The sequence below is a fragment of the Crinia signifera genome, chromosome 5, assembly GCF_055691185.1.
Source record: "Crinia signifera chromosome 5, ASM5569118v1, whole genome shotgun sequence".
In the NCBI taxonomy this organism is placed as follows: domain Eukaryota; kingdom Metazoa; phylum Chordata; class Amphibia; order Anura; family Myobatrachidae; genus Crinia; species Crinia signifera.
Genome location: NC_139221.1, coordinates 276,441,387 through 276,456,575, shown reverse-complemented (window position 1 = coordinate 276,456,575; position 15,189 = coordinate 276,441,387). Strand labels below are relative to the sequence as shown.

The 15,189-nt window shown below is 42.0% G+C and overlaps 1 protein-coding gene across 12 annotated transcripts in view; it reads right to left on the bottom strand.

The window, feature by feature from the left end:
- Nucleotides 1-15,189, bottom strand: part of KMT2C (lysine methyltransferase 2C) — a 218,964-nt gene that overhangs the window by 36,727 nt on the left and 167,048 nt on the right. For all 12 annotated transcript variants that reach the window (XM_083189044.1, XM_083189048.1, XM_083189054.1 and 9 more), the window contains 6 exons: nucleotides 12,246-14,774; nucleotides 10,463-10,794; nucleotides 7,633-9,323; nucleotides 6,027-6,135; nucleotides 4,320-4,398; nucleotides 891-954 (listed from right to left, as the gene is read on the bottom strand). In XM_083189044.1, the coding sequence (XP_083045170.1) occupies nucleotides 891-954; nucleotides 4,320-4,398; nucleotides 6,027-6,135; nucleotides 7,633-9,323; nucleotides 10,463-10,794; nucleotides 12,246-14,774 (4,804 nt within the window). The remainder of the gene's footprint in view (nucleotides 1-890; nucleotides 955-4,319; nucleotides 4,399-6,026; nucleotides 6,136-7,632; nucleotides 9,324-10,462; nucleotides 10,795-12,245; nucleotides 14,775-15,189) is intronic.

Here is a 15,189-nt window from a genome sequence, read left to right as displayed (position 1 = left end):
CTTGCATGCAGATTATCCGGACCACAGTGTATTATGGCATGTGCCTAATACATTATCTCCCCATTCAAGCCCGTTTATCAACGGACGGGGTTCAATGTCCCCCTGCAGATCGGGAAAAAAGTGGGTGTGTCCACGAAAACGGCTGTGGATTGTCGAGATCCGGCCATGACCTCGGCAATCCATGGCCGTTTCCAGCAAAACGGGGTTGACTGCTTTTAAAGTCAGGTCCGTTCAGCTAGATGCATACCTCCCAACTTTGGCACTTCAGCAGGCGGGACGCTGCTGCGCGCCGACATTTTCGGGGTGTGGCCTAATTTGGGGGCGTGGCCTATATGCGCGGCTCTTCCGCGAGGCCACGCCCCCATTTTTCCGCTATGGTGGCATGACCCAGAGGCTCTGTGAGCCTCTAGCCATGCCCCTAGCCCCCTGGCTGCGGGAATAGACGCTGTTCGCATGCGCACAGCGTTTATTCCCCGCTGCTTAGCAGCTGACAGGGGGACTCCCAACAGCCCCCCCACACCGCGGGACACTGCCGGCCGCGGGTGGGACAGCGGGACAGGCCCTGACAATTGGGACTGTCCCGATAAAATCGGGACTGTTGGGAGGTATGTAGATGCCTCTTTAATGCTGTCGGGAAAAACAGCGATCTATAAGCGCCCACCACTATTTCCAATGGGGGATTGAATACCACCCTTAATGGTGAGGTCAATATGAGAAAAATCCCAATGGTAAATATTATTATATAATGCACTATGGTAAATATATATTTCTGTCTGAAACATGATGTATGTTAATGTTTTGCTTTAACGTGAGGTTATTATAAATGGTACATTACATCTGTGAAAATGTAAGACAAATATAAAAACAGGGTAAGCTATGTATATACTTACTGACAAATCCTGGACCAAAGTTTGGGGGATTGGGCCTAACCATTTGGGGTGCTATATTTCCATCCTAAAAAAAGCAAACAATTGAAACAGTTAAAAATCATTTAACCCTATGGGGGATATTTATCATATCTTGTAGACAGATAAAGTACCAACTACTCAGCCTCTTATGGTTAATTAACAGCCTGTGCTAGAAAAAAAAGATAACTCAAAGCTGATGGTTCATACATTAAAGTTCTTTAAGATGTGATAAATCTCCTCACATGTATCAGTTTCTGTGATTAACAAATAGAATTTAGATGTCAATTAGGTGTTGCATGGTCACAAGGCAATGGCGTCTTTTATACAGATATAAATCCAGACAAGACATAACATTTCTACCGGTTTTATTAGGTGTAGATTTATGCAAAATGTGTTTTCTATAACGGATATTTAATTGTGAATTAAAAAAATAAAATAAAAAAAAAGTTCTCATGTACTCCTGTCACTGGATAACCATCTGCATTTGTGAAAAAGAAAGAGTGTGATCAGTCAGCTGAATGTAGCTACTGAGAATGTCAGAATTAAGAAAACTATAGTATACATGAGAGGCGCTGCCTTGCTGAGGCTTATAGCGCCGCATACAAAGAAAAATGATGCTGGTGCATTATTCAAACATTGAATTGAAATACATTTAGCAATCAATAGAGATTTTATTGCATAATATTGATCATGGTTATGGGCTTATCTGATGAGGTTACCTGGACATGGTGAGTAAGCCCAGAACACTAGCCAAGATTAGGCAAAAAAAAAAAAAAAAAAACACCAAAAAACTATTCATTGCAAAATGTATTGTTACATATTATAAATCTAAGTAATGTTTAAATAGTGCAATTGCATATTTTTATTTTTCTCTTTCAGTGTGGAATTAGAAAGCAGCTGTCCTAGTGAAGAAGCCTCTGGTGAAACGGGCATCTAACCCGCTGAGGGATCCTGCCTAGCATTGACTGACTTGTCACAGTACCATGGTACTCCAGTCCCATTTGTCTAAAGGTATTACTATTATCTTAATTCCAGCAACAAGCTAAATGATCTCTGCGCTGTATATCCACAGCAGAGATCAGAACAGCATGGGGTGTCTGGCAGCAGATGCTTACAGTGCTAACTTGTTGCAACTGTGTTCTCTCATCCAGTGTTCATTGGACAAATCAGACTGGAGAAGCACTAGCACACCCCTGCTTTTTACGTTCCATCTCAAGAGACATCCTTCTGCTAATCATGGTATATTATTATCCTTTATTTATATGATGCCACAAGGGATCCAAGGTGCCCAATTACAGAGTACATAAATGAATAAGCAGTGACTTACAGCTGAATACAACAGAGGACAATTAAGCCCCGTACATGGGGGGATATATCGCTGAGCAATATACCGCTCGCGATGAGCGATATATCGCTCAGTGTCCCGTTTGCATCAGCGACCAGAGATGGTCCCTGATGAAAAAGAAACTGCCAGGGGAGCCCGGCAGTGGAAATCAGCTGGTCGTAGGAGCATGTTCCTGCGACCACTACGGGGAGAAAACAGGAGCGCACACCCGGCGATATATCACCGGTGCACACTCCCATCGCGGGCAATATGGTCGCTCAGCGACCATATTGCCCGCGATATTAGACATAACCGCCCCTGTGTGAACACAGTCTTACAGTGTACTGTACATAAATATAGCTGCATCAGCAGAGGACACAAATAACTGCAGGTTTTGGTTCTATCAGAGATGGTTTAATTGATAGAAGAAAAAGCACACGAGGCAAGAGGACCTGCTTGTGAGAGCTTACATTAAAAAGGGGAGGTGCAGAGAAACAGGGGCGACACAGATGAGGTAGACCGTACGGATAGAACAGGGTTAAGGTGATAGGTGGCTAGGTTTGGAGAAGAAATTTGTATTGATAGCTAGTTTGAAGGATTGTAGAGAGGTGGAGAGTCTGAGGGAGGGGTAGGATTCTGAGAAGGAAGCCAAGCCGGTGAAGGGCTTGTAGAAAAGGGGATGTGGATGTAGTATGTTTCATGAGGAAGATGACCCGGGCTGCAGCGTTGAGGATAGATTGGAGTGGAGAGCCACATTTGTCAGGGATTCCACATAGGAGATTACAGAAGTCCAGTCTGGAGATGTGGAGATGACCAGAGAGTGCATAAGGGTCTTGGTAGACTCCTGGGTGAGAAAGAGTCTGATCCTGGAAATATTTTTAAGATAAAAAACAGCAGGTTTGTGTGAGGTGTTGAAAGTGTGTTTTGAAGGAGAGGGAGGAATTAAGGATTACTCCAAGGCATATAGAGGACATATATTCATTCCTAGTTGGGCAAAGATTACTAGCCCTTATGAAAGTCTCTCTGGCCGTGACATTTTTAATTGCGTGATAGATGATGTATCTATTTGCATACCCTTACTTTGCAATTGAGAGCCCCATATTTGAATGTGTTTACAGCATCTGTGGTCCACATTCCTAATTCCGACTCTGGTTGCACCATAACAAATGGCATGTTATTGCTAGGTAATTGATCTAATTTCACATAATATTGATAGCTGCTACTGCTACCAATGTTGCTTTATCCTGTGCCAAAACACATCTTCGGAACACTACTTTTTTCAGTTAGGCAAAGTTTCTGTCAATCCACAGTACACAACCAGGAAGCAGCACATGGAAGGGAATGTTTCACTCTAAAGGGCCACGGGGGAAAAAAGGATGGGGGTGGTAGCTTCGGGCTTTAATGCCCGTGGCCATTCAACACATTCCCATTCTCACTTGTATCAAATTAACACACTGGAACAGGTTTACTGGCTATAACACACAGAATCCATGAAAAAGTTCACGGATATGTGCGTTAAGAAGGTCTCAGCACACATTTATACTTCTTGCTGTAGGGGATAAGTGCTGTCTGTAGGCTCCCTTTAGAGCTAATTGATCAGCCCCAAGGGATCAATTAGCCCAAAGTAAGTTACTGAGGATAATTGAACTCTCCCGTTAACCAATTACCTGGCTTGGTCACAAGTGATGCGATGCTCCCGATGTGCACTGCAAATGCACTCAGCTGTCCATGGCGGTGACATGGCAAAGCCAATATCACCATCTCCATGCAGCAGGCATTCTGGAGAATCACAGTGCGGGCACAATTTGGATGATCTCTGGATCACCTACAGCAGGTGTGTGCGTGTGTGTGTGTGGGGGGGGGGGGTTTATAACAAAAAGGGGGAATACAAAGTAAATGAAGCAAGGGGGGGTGTCACAGGGTTGAGGGGTGTTATAGAAAAGGGCTTTTTACGAGCTAGGGAAGTTTTTTCTAATAAAATGTGGATTTATTTTGCTACTAAGGGGACATGGGATCTACTTTTTTCAGGATTTAAGACTATTCTGTTATTTAAACATATGACTTTCTATTAAAGGGTAATACAGTACCTGTGAAATAGCTGGTGGAACAATAGGCTGTCCTTCAATGGGCTGTGTGCCTGGTATTTGCTGTGCTATGAAAGGAAAGCTGAAAGACAGATATAAACAAAATATGCACTCATTTAAATGTACATTTATATCTTTATGACTGCATAAGGTATAGCATTATACAACACTATACCCACACACCACCATTTACACTATACATCTTTGTAAGTCTAAAGGAATACTGAGTCCTGGGTTTCAATGACACATGATCTGTAACAACAAATAGAAACTAGGTACATGGGTGATGAGCTACTGGGATACATCTAAGCCTTCACTGGTACCATCCAGGTACTTCTTGCTTTGCTGGCCTCTTTTCTTGGCTTTATGGGGGTTATTCTGGTTCACTTCTGGAAAATTCCTTCTCAAATGGACAAAACCATGTGCACTGCGGGTGGGGTAGATGTTACTTGTGTAGATAATTAGATTTGGGTGGGGTTTTACTTCAAAGTGAGATCTATATTGCAGTGTAAAAGTAAAGCAGTCAGTGTTTTCCCTGCACAGAAACAAAATAACTCACCTAAATCTAATTCTTTCTGCACATTTTACATCTACCCCCTGCAGTGTACATGGTTTTGTCCATTTAGGAAGGAATTTGCCAGAAGAAGTGAACCAGAATAACCCCCATTGTCTCATTGGTCAATGGTCCTGCTTTAAGCCATGATGATCCTCATTTTCTTTACTGCATGTATTAAATGAGGAAGTTGGAAGGCTAATGCTGGCCACACATCAGACCAACCTTCATCCAACTAGTTCATTGGATGGGAATAAAAATATGGTACTGGATGGGAGCAAACATTACATTTACTTCATAAATTTGCTCCCAAAATCTGGAAAAGGACAAAAACTGTCGCTCAGGCCAGCAGAAGGGGTGTATTAGGTAAAGTAGGTGTCAAAGGCAGAACAGGGGAAATGGGGTGATAAATGGCACATGAATACGCTTAGCTTGTGTAGGCTTCATTTTACAGAAGTTTGGAAATGAGTGCCTGGTTTCAGCAACAATTAGAGACTATTTTAATAGCATGTGGTGTCTTTTATTGCATTTGTTTTAGCTTATTACTGAGATTAAAAAGGTAGCAACAGGATTTTACTAACATTTCTACTGGGTATGGATCATTCGGTCCCCAGCAGTCAAGTCGACATGCATTGGGTCGACATGCAGAAAGGTCGACATGGGTGTAGGTCAACATGTCATTAAAATAGACACAAGCATTAGGTCGACAACCAAAAGGTCGACATTGGGGTTTTTCACCGTTTTTTTACCCAAATGTCGACATGGACATTGAAACGTAGCACCACGTACCCTCGCATGGCTCGCTGCGCTCTGCACACTATTTTATTCTCCCACCATGCCCCAGTGGTAGGGCATGAAATACCGCCTGTTGGCACACGTCTGCTCAAAAAACAGTGAAAAACCCCATGTCGACCGTGCCCATGTCGACCTTTCTGCATCTCGACCTAATGGTGTCGACCTAATGAACTTATCCCTTTCTACTAATGCTCCAGCAACCAGAGCCACAAAGGAAGCAGAGTTACAGTAGCTCCTCCCCAAACACTGCCTTTTATGTAATTGATTCCGAGTCTACAATTGCAGAAGACTTTCCTATATTATTATCAGTCAGAGTTTCCCAAATTCAACAAAATTATGAATGCTAATCAGTTAATAATTACCGGTTCATGGCCATTGGTGACATCCCCATGTTGTTTACCATCACTTTATTGATCCCTTTCAGAGCCACCATTTTTGCTTTCATTATGGGATCAGCAATTGCATCAAAATCTGAAATTTTAATAGAATGTGTCAGTATAAAGTATACAAATGCGTATTTGCCAATAAAGCATACTGTACATTAATGCTTTCATTCCACTCAGTCATTCTTTACCAATTGTACAAACATCTGTGCATAAAAGAAGCAGGAAAAATTATCTTGCTGACAGAATGTCATCAGCACTGATACAGTAGGAAAGCCGTATCCCGTAACAGTGCTGTGACACACTGACCACTCCTACTGTACTGTATGTTTGCACTTGTGTAAACAAAAGCGTGAGATACCGCACAGGACTAGGGTGTATGGTCTACCGTTGATTACCATTATTAATTTGGTACATTATTATGCATGCACTAGCAGTATTTACTATATATCTTTATCAAGGGGCCCAGTCTAATAATTAGTCAATTCTCTGGTGGCTGGCCACATTCACTCTTGAGATAAGCCACATGCCTAAACATGGGTTCCTACAACTGCATTCCCCCAGTGGGTTTGTCATGTCCTAGTCCAATACTGTCCCATATTAAGGGGGAAGTGGATTAAATTTACTAAAAAAGACAAATGTACAAAATGTCAATAGCAACCAACTAGCTTCTAGATATCATTTATCAAGTACAGTATTTAACTGGTTGCTATGAGCAAAATCTTCACCTGTCCTGCTCAGAAGTTTTGATACATTCCATAGAAAAATTGGTAAAGAAAAATTAATTTCGTGAACATGGCATCCGTTACTTAATCAGACGTGGTACGATCTAGACAATGCCTTCTCTTGAAATCCTCGCTCTTCTACAAACTGTGCTTTTTCTACACCCACCCTGTGGACTATCAAGGTTTTCATTTATAAATGTTGTGGCAAAAACTTGAACGAAAATAAAAACCTAAAGTAATTTGGAGGATTCTTGTGTTTAAGAAAAAAATCAATGCTAGGTCAGAGGTGAATAACAATGCTCTATGATAACTTGCCTTAGTAAACAATTATTAACCCTTTGAGAGCCAACATCTGAGAGAGACGCGCAAAATATCAGCTAAAAATGCCAGCGTCGCTCACATTTGTTATATAAATTCAAATAGAAAATGTTGCGTTTTAAAAAAATAAATAAAAAGGATTATATATTCTATATAAAAAGGTAAACCTTACAGGTCATTATGATGAATAAAAATGTTTGCTTGCCAATTTTCACATCTATTTGCCAAATTCAATTGGCACTCAAATAGGTAAACGGTCACATAATAGGGCATGCATGTAAATGCCCTCTAGTTCGTAAAAATGATGCCACTCTCCGTTCTTCCCAGAAAACTGTTCCCATGGACTATGGCAGGCGGTTATTAAAGGTTATAGGACTGATATGAAATATGTGCAACTAGCTTGTAGGCAAGCATGAGGTTACCAGGAAAAGAGATACATAAATATTACACCATTACACTATGTTAAGCACGATTGCAGCCAAACAGAGTAGAGTCATTCAAAAACTAAAAATTATTTATCCAACATTTTTAAGTGTACATACCGACGTTTGGAAAAAATGGTTCAGAACGTTGGCGGATCATTGCTTGCATCTGCCTCTGCTGCTGCTGTTCCTTTCTTTCTTGATCTAAAAGATCCTGCAATAACAACGGCTGTTCTTGCAAAAGAAGAGTTTTCACCCGATTCTGCTGAATCATTGCCTGCTGAGCAATTGTACTTGAACAAGGCATGGCTTGATTTAATGGATCTTCGGAACCAAAATTATGGCCACCATGAAAACCAGAATCTGATGGTGATCCCTGTGTAAAACCATGGTTAAGTCTTGGACCCATATCTGTATTTAAAGGATGTTCTATTACTTGACTAGGTGGTGTTACTACATTTTGAGGAATGCCTTGCAATTCGTTAGGCTTAGGCGTGGTCATTATTCCTGGAGGAGAACCTGTTTTTTCACCTTCAGAGTTCTCAGTGTTTAATAAATTGGTAAGCACAGGTGTGGGTTCTGGAACATCACACAAAGATGCAGGATCTTGGGGTGGTAGCTGCAATAGGTCATTAGGCAGATCACTATTTGGAGGAGTTTCTTTTCCTCCTTTATCTGACTGCTCACCATCACAAGATGCCAGTGGTGCCGTATCATCTTTATGCTGACCAGCCCCTGTAGCATCCACAATGAATTGAGATTTCGTATCTGATAATACCTGATCATTTGGTGATACTACTTCACTTTTTATTTCTCTGCTGCTACCAGCGACTGCTTGTACACAAACAGGTCCCGGTGAGGATGAAATGTTGTCTGGTTCTTCACTACTTTTCACAGCTTCAGCCTTGCATGGGATTTCCAACTTGTCATCGATAGGTACACTTAGATCCAAGTCTTCATTAAACATATCCTTCTTATCTCCAAGATCGAGCTCTGGATCTGTATAAGCAATAATATCAAATTTTCCTGACCTTAGCAGGTCATCAAGCTGAGGATCATTTGTTTCCAGAGTATCCAGACCATCAAGATCATCCCCCTTAGCATCATCTGGATCCAGATTTATATTTTCAAGGTCATCATCATCTAAATCCTTAACTTCAACACCATCCAGATCTTTCACATCAAGATCTTTTTCAGAAGGATCATCGGGATCAAGTTTTTCTTCCAGCCCACTTGCCATTGCATTCCCTGTTGGTAGACGATTTGTTTCCTTGTGCGAGTTCCCAGTGGATAAAGAGGTATGTAAATAGATCTCATTCTCTGTAGGTAGATCAACTCCACGCATCATACCAGGTTGATGTGGTGAAGACATGAAGTGTTCCAAACCTGGTGGAACTTGCATTTGACTAGATAAACCAGAATGATGAACTCGTACTCCATCCGCCAGCCTCGGGCTTTGAAATTCTGGTCTAGGGAAATAGCCTATATGCCTCTGATTTTGAGCATGTTCCATTAGATTATGAGGTGGCCCAAAGAGAATTCTTGGCCTCCCATCTGGAGGCCTGTGACGGAGTTCAATATATGCTTGTCCCGATATATTATGCTGCTGAACTTGCATCCCCTGATGAGGGAAGTGCGGAGGAAGACCAGCTGAGTTGTTGACTTGTGAGTTATTTAAAGGTCTGGTCAGTTCAATGGACATCTCTCTCCTCATCTGCTGCGGAATTCCTGTAACTTGCATTTGTAATGGAGGACCTAAAAAGCGCTCATGACTGGGTGAGGGACCAGGTCCTGCCATGGGGTAGACAAATCTGTGTGGGTAAAAAAATAAACACTCAGCACATGCACTTAATAAACATCTTTCCGACATTTGTTTTTGTCCAAGATTTCAATTTTTCCTGACAAAACTGGATCAAATATGTTTTATAAGCATTACAAATTGGGTGGATAGGGGTTTAATAACATTTAATGAATACTCTCCATGATTATTGCTATGCAATTTAAGGAAGTTAATAAAATAAAAGCGTTCTTTCAAGATTAAATAAATGGCACAACAGAAGTCTCATTGGATGACTTCGACTGGGGGACAGGATGATGCAGGATGTCTAGAAGATGTCACTGGCGAGACGTTTGTATGTATATATATGCCAATTCACTCACATTCTTGACAGTATATATACATTTTAAGTATCAGTCCTAATATTATTGGGCTATGACTAATAGCGCAGTATTTGTGCATCACACTACTGTATCTTGTGTAAAACGCTCAGCAGGTATTCCTTCCAGTGTCACCCAACACAAATGTTGAATGACACGTCTGCACAATTTGTACACACATGTGAAAGTTCGATTTCAAAGATCTGGCTGTTAAGACGCCTAGATGTAAAGTCAGACTACTAGAATATTGGAATCTAGCCACTGGAATTTGATTCAACTAAAAATGACCAAAACGACACAACTAAATCATGTGGGTCTAGATGGCAGGCTGATAATTAGTCATAGAACTCAACTGCCTAGCCAAAGTAAACACAAGCCAAGGCATCTCAAAGTGCTCTCAAACTTTGGTGTTTTTACATACATTGTACATTTGAGCCTGCAGACACGATGGCAAGCATTGCTAACTCACAAAACTAGCTGTTTGGAGATTGTAACATTGATTCTTCTGCTCTGGAGAACCTGAAGCAATGGAGAAGGTCAATGTGCATCCCTTCAGGGCTGGTCTCTGGAGACGACTGCCTTTTATAGTATCCTGTATTTATACCCCTGCTTGTATTGCAACAAGGATTGTCCAGGTGCCACTCCTTGTAGTTTTTTTTTCTTTGCTCCCAACTCAAAATCAGTCCCTGTATGTTCACCAAATGTAACCATGGGTTTCTATTTAAGTCCAGAAACTGTTTTATATGCACGTGACAAAGGTTAAAATCAATGAAAAAAGAAACAGATGATTTACCTTTGTCCAGGCTGTGGTCTCATAGCCACATTCCCGATGTCTCCCGTAAACTGTGGTCTATTATACTGCCCATTGCCTAGGAATAGATTATGTTGCTCTTTGGGAAATGCAGGAAACCTTGGACTTCCTTTGGTGACAAGAGAGGCTCTGATGTTGCCAGGATAAGGGGGTGGAGGTCTGTTAAAGATTTCATGCTGTCGATGTGGATTGTCTTGTTGCCATTGGACTGGCAGTCCAGACTGGGTCATCTGCAGTGAATCGCCTGCTTTTTCTTGGCGGACAGAGTTTTTGTTTAGTTGCTGCCTCAGAATCATTTCCCGCAACTTCAGACGCTGTAAAAGGTTCAAAAGTAAAGTCAAATCATTACATGGGAACATACTTGTAATTATACTGGTTAATCCCCAGAACCCATTAGCTAGCAGAAATCTGCATGAGTTAAGCTGGACGTAGACTGTAAGAATTTCTGTCCAACGAACCAACTCACTAGTTAGAACAAAAATTTGGTAATGGTCACAAGCAAATACCAATCGACTGAGTAAAGATGGCCATACCCCTAAAGATTTATTATTCTATCTGGCTGGTTGGAACAAAAATCTGGTAATTTATGGGTGCAAATGGAAGTTGACCATTTGCTTTGAAATGCTGGAAAACCGACAAAAACAATCATTTAGATACTACCAGGTTTTAGTTCTAAGCAGCCCGATTAAACATTTAGATGTATGGCCAGCTTTCATCATTAAACTGTGTGAACGGAAATTTGTCTGTTTTCCAGTGTTTGGGAGCTAATGGTCAATTGCTACCATTCCTAATCAGATGTCCATTAAGCTAAACCATATTTACATTCTTAACCCTTTGAGTGGCAAGATCTGTGAGAGATGTGCAAAGTATCCACTAAAAAGGACAGCGTCTCACATTTGTTATATAAATGCAAATTTAAAAAAATCTCCTATATAAAAGTAAACATAACAGGTTATTATGAAAAATAAAAACTTTTTGCTTGACAATTTTTGCACCTATTTTGACAACTTCACTCAGCACTCAAAGGGTTAATACTTTAAAAAAATATATATTTTTTTTTAAATATGCTTCATTTCAAAGGTGTTTGTTTTTAAGGAATCCTACTACAACCACTACATGCTCACAACTGACCAATTATGAACTATGGCACAAACTATGGGGGTTATTTAGAACTGATCACTGGGCTGCCAATTTGCAGAGCTCTGCGATCAGGGCATCGCTGCAGAGCAAGAGCAAAATCCTGCCCTATGTAAGCTTGCGAAAAGCATGTGGAAATATTGCAGCCCTGTGATTAGAAGCAAATCTGTATGAAAGCATCTAATGACTTTCCTTCAAAATGCATTACCCTGACACTCTCAGTAAACTGATGGCTACCACCCCAAATGCCGGCTTCCTGTCAATCAACTTGCGTACAGCCAGTGATTAGCAGAATTTTATCGCGGGATGGCCTCACTTATGAGTACTATGCGCCATACACATGCGCGGTCATTTCATTATCACCCGGCCTGCATATTCATGGCCATGCGATCAGATATGAATAACCCCCTTTACACTCTGGTCTCAGCTGTGCCCTTTTCAGATTGGAATGTAAACACTTTCATTAACCGAATGCTCCCTATTCAACTATTGAAGTTCAAGTCTGTACTAATTTTGTCTACTGTCTATGTCCCTATTTTCTGTATACCATCCTAGCCAGCACAATGCTGCAAAGCACTTTGGCATAGTAGAAATCCTATGGATGACTGGTCACAGAAAGAATATTTACCTGTCTTAGTTTCTCCTCAGACTCTGCCAGTGGTAGGTTTAAGGAACTCTGTGAATCTGGTATCCCAGATGTTTGCTGCATACTAGCAAATTGTTGACCTTGCGGATTTGAAGAGATGTTGGCAGATCCACCAAAATTTTCCTCTGAAAAAGATCTTTGCTGATCAGCCATTTCATGTGAATCCCCAAACATATCACCTGGCTGCATGTGAGGAGTCATTGGAGGCTGGTTATAAGGATCCTGATTAGAACCAGATGATGAATGACTAAACAGGTCTGTTGAACTTGGACCTATCAGTCTTGGATTTTGAGAGCTTGCATCGGGCAGTCTTGCATAAGGAGCTGGCTGAGTAGATCCCCTGTTTTGTGTCATGTGTACAAATGAATCCTGATTGTGGATCAGCCCTGTGCGAACTACAGGAGAACGATTAAAATTTTCTAGAACACCTGGCATTGGAGTTCTTGGTGGTTGACTATAAGGGTCAGAGAGAACAGGTCTAGGTGTTCGATTTGGCTGGGAATAGGAGTCTGTAGAAACAGGCCTTGGTGTTCCAGGAGGCTGTGAATATGGATCTGAAAGAATAGGACGTGGAGTACCAGGAGGATGGGAATATGGATCTGAAGGTATTGGCCTTGGTGTCCCAGGTGGCTGAGAGTATGGATCTGAAGGCACTGGCCTTGGTGTCCCAGGTGGCTGAGAGTATGGATCTGAAGGCATTGGCCTGGGTGTCCCAGGTGGCTGAGAGTATGGATCTGAAGGCATTGGCCTCGGTGTCCCAGGTGGCTGAGAGTATGGATCTGAAGGCATTGGCCTCGGTGTCCCAGGTGGCTGAGAGTATGGATCTGAAGGCATTGGCCTTGGTGTCCCAGGGGGCTGAGAGTATGGATCTGAAGGCACTGGCCTCGGTGTCCCAGGGGGCTGAGAGTATGGGTCTGAAGGCATTGGCCTCGGTGTCCCAGGGGGCTGAGAGTATGGATCTGAAGGCATTGGCCTTGGTGTCCCAGGGGGCTGAGAGTAGGGATCTGATGTCATTGGCCTCGGTGTCCCAGGTGGTTGAGCGTATGGATCTAAAGGCACTGGCCTTGGTGTTCCAGGTGGCTGAGCGTATGGATCTGAGGATATAGGCCTTGGAGTGGCAGGCTGTTGAGAGTAAGGATCCATGCTAGGCCTTGGAGCTCCAGAAGATGAGGCAAATGAATCATGGTGCCTCTTAATAATGGTTGGCTGAACAAACACATCTCCTCCAATAGGCCTAGGAGTAGATGGTGGCTGACTGTAAGGATCCATTATCTGTGCAGATGGTCTTGGAGTAGGTGGCTGTTGAATGTATAAGTCACCAACTGCTGGTCTTATAGAAGTTGGTGACTGCAAATATGGGTTATTGGCTGGACGTGGTGTTCCTGGAGGTTGCAAGTATGGATCCTGTGCACCCGATCTTGATAAAGAAGCAGATTGGGGGTCACTATGCTGTCGCATTAGCCTAGGGGGATGTGCAAAAGATTCATTCATAGAAGAACGATTACTGTGAGGTGCTTGGTTAAAAGGATCGTGTGAAAAGCTCTCAACTGGCCTTGGTGTCAAAACTGGTCTATCATATGGGTCAGCAGAAACACGTCTAGGTGTTGTGGGCATTGAACTATAAGGTTCTTGTGGAGACTGGGGTGGGCGCATTGGTGTCTTAAAAGGAGCAGGGCTACCAGGTGAAACACCTGTAGTAGGAGTGAGAGGTGGCCTTGAATATGGATCAACCTTATTTTGTGCCAATGATTGTCTTTGAAACATATCTGACCTGGAAGTATGTTTTGTGAAGGAGTCAAAATTTCCTGGGCCTAAAGAACCATCAAAACCTTGATCTGTGTTATGTTGCATCCTTGAAGAGCCCAAGGGTTTGGTAAAATGTTCTGATGTCATCATGGATCTTTGAGAATCTCCCATTTTTACAGACATATCGCCATTGAAGGGAGATGAACAAGAGTCTCGTACAGGTGATGGCCTATTATCAGAGGATTCATTCCCAGGCATTTGCCTTGAAGGACAAATATCCATAGGAGACCCAGAGTTCCTTCTGTGAAGGTTCTGACCCATCGGTGGAGGTCTTGGTGTCCCTACCATTTTGGCATAAGGATCAACAGGAGAGGATGGTCTAGAATTTGAAGAACCTGGAGAAAACATCTGTGGAGAGTGTGGTTGAGAAGATAATTGTAGAGGATCCTGCAAAGAAATTCTAGTTGGTGTGGGAGGTGGAGCTTGTGGTTTCAGAAAAACATCATCAGAGAAAGAAGATGGAGCTCCAGGCAATGTCTGCTTAGAGTATGGGTCTTTATTAAATGTCTGTTGAACTGGAGACATACTCTCACTATTCGGTTGAGGTGTTAAAGGACTCTGTATTCCACTGTTTGGAGTATCACTTCCTGACTGACTCAATTGCTGCTGAGAACCAAATTGCTGCTGTTGCTGCTCATTTTTTACTTGCTCCAGTTTTTGTGTTGCCTCGATCTTTGCCTGTTGTTTGCTCTTCTGACGCATTTGCTGGAAAAGTTGGATTTAAAGGGAATTTATTAGCCACTTGGTTGTGCACAACTTATCTTAAAATCACAGTAGTCTTACATATAAAAAGTGTTATTTGACATTATGGCACTAAGTTACAGTATGTCCCTTTAACAACCTATTACCTGCAGTTTGAAGCATTTACATTCTGTTTATAAAAATGGAATTTCAAGTATAATGGCAGATCTTTTTGAAACCAGGAGGATAAAATTTATATAGGTATGATTCTTAAATTTCTAAATCCTGTTGGGAATACCCAATGTTCCTGTGCCTCTATTACACTGAAGTAAAAAGGGCATGCAGATTTTTGGGGTAACTTGCTGTCAAGTTGCTGCAGAGTTTCTTGGTCTCTAGTCTCACTCAGTATTCAGCATAAGTTATGATTAGAAACTTCTAC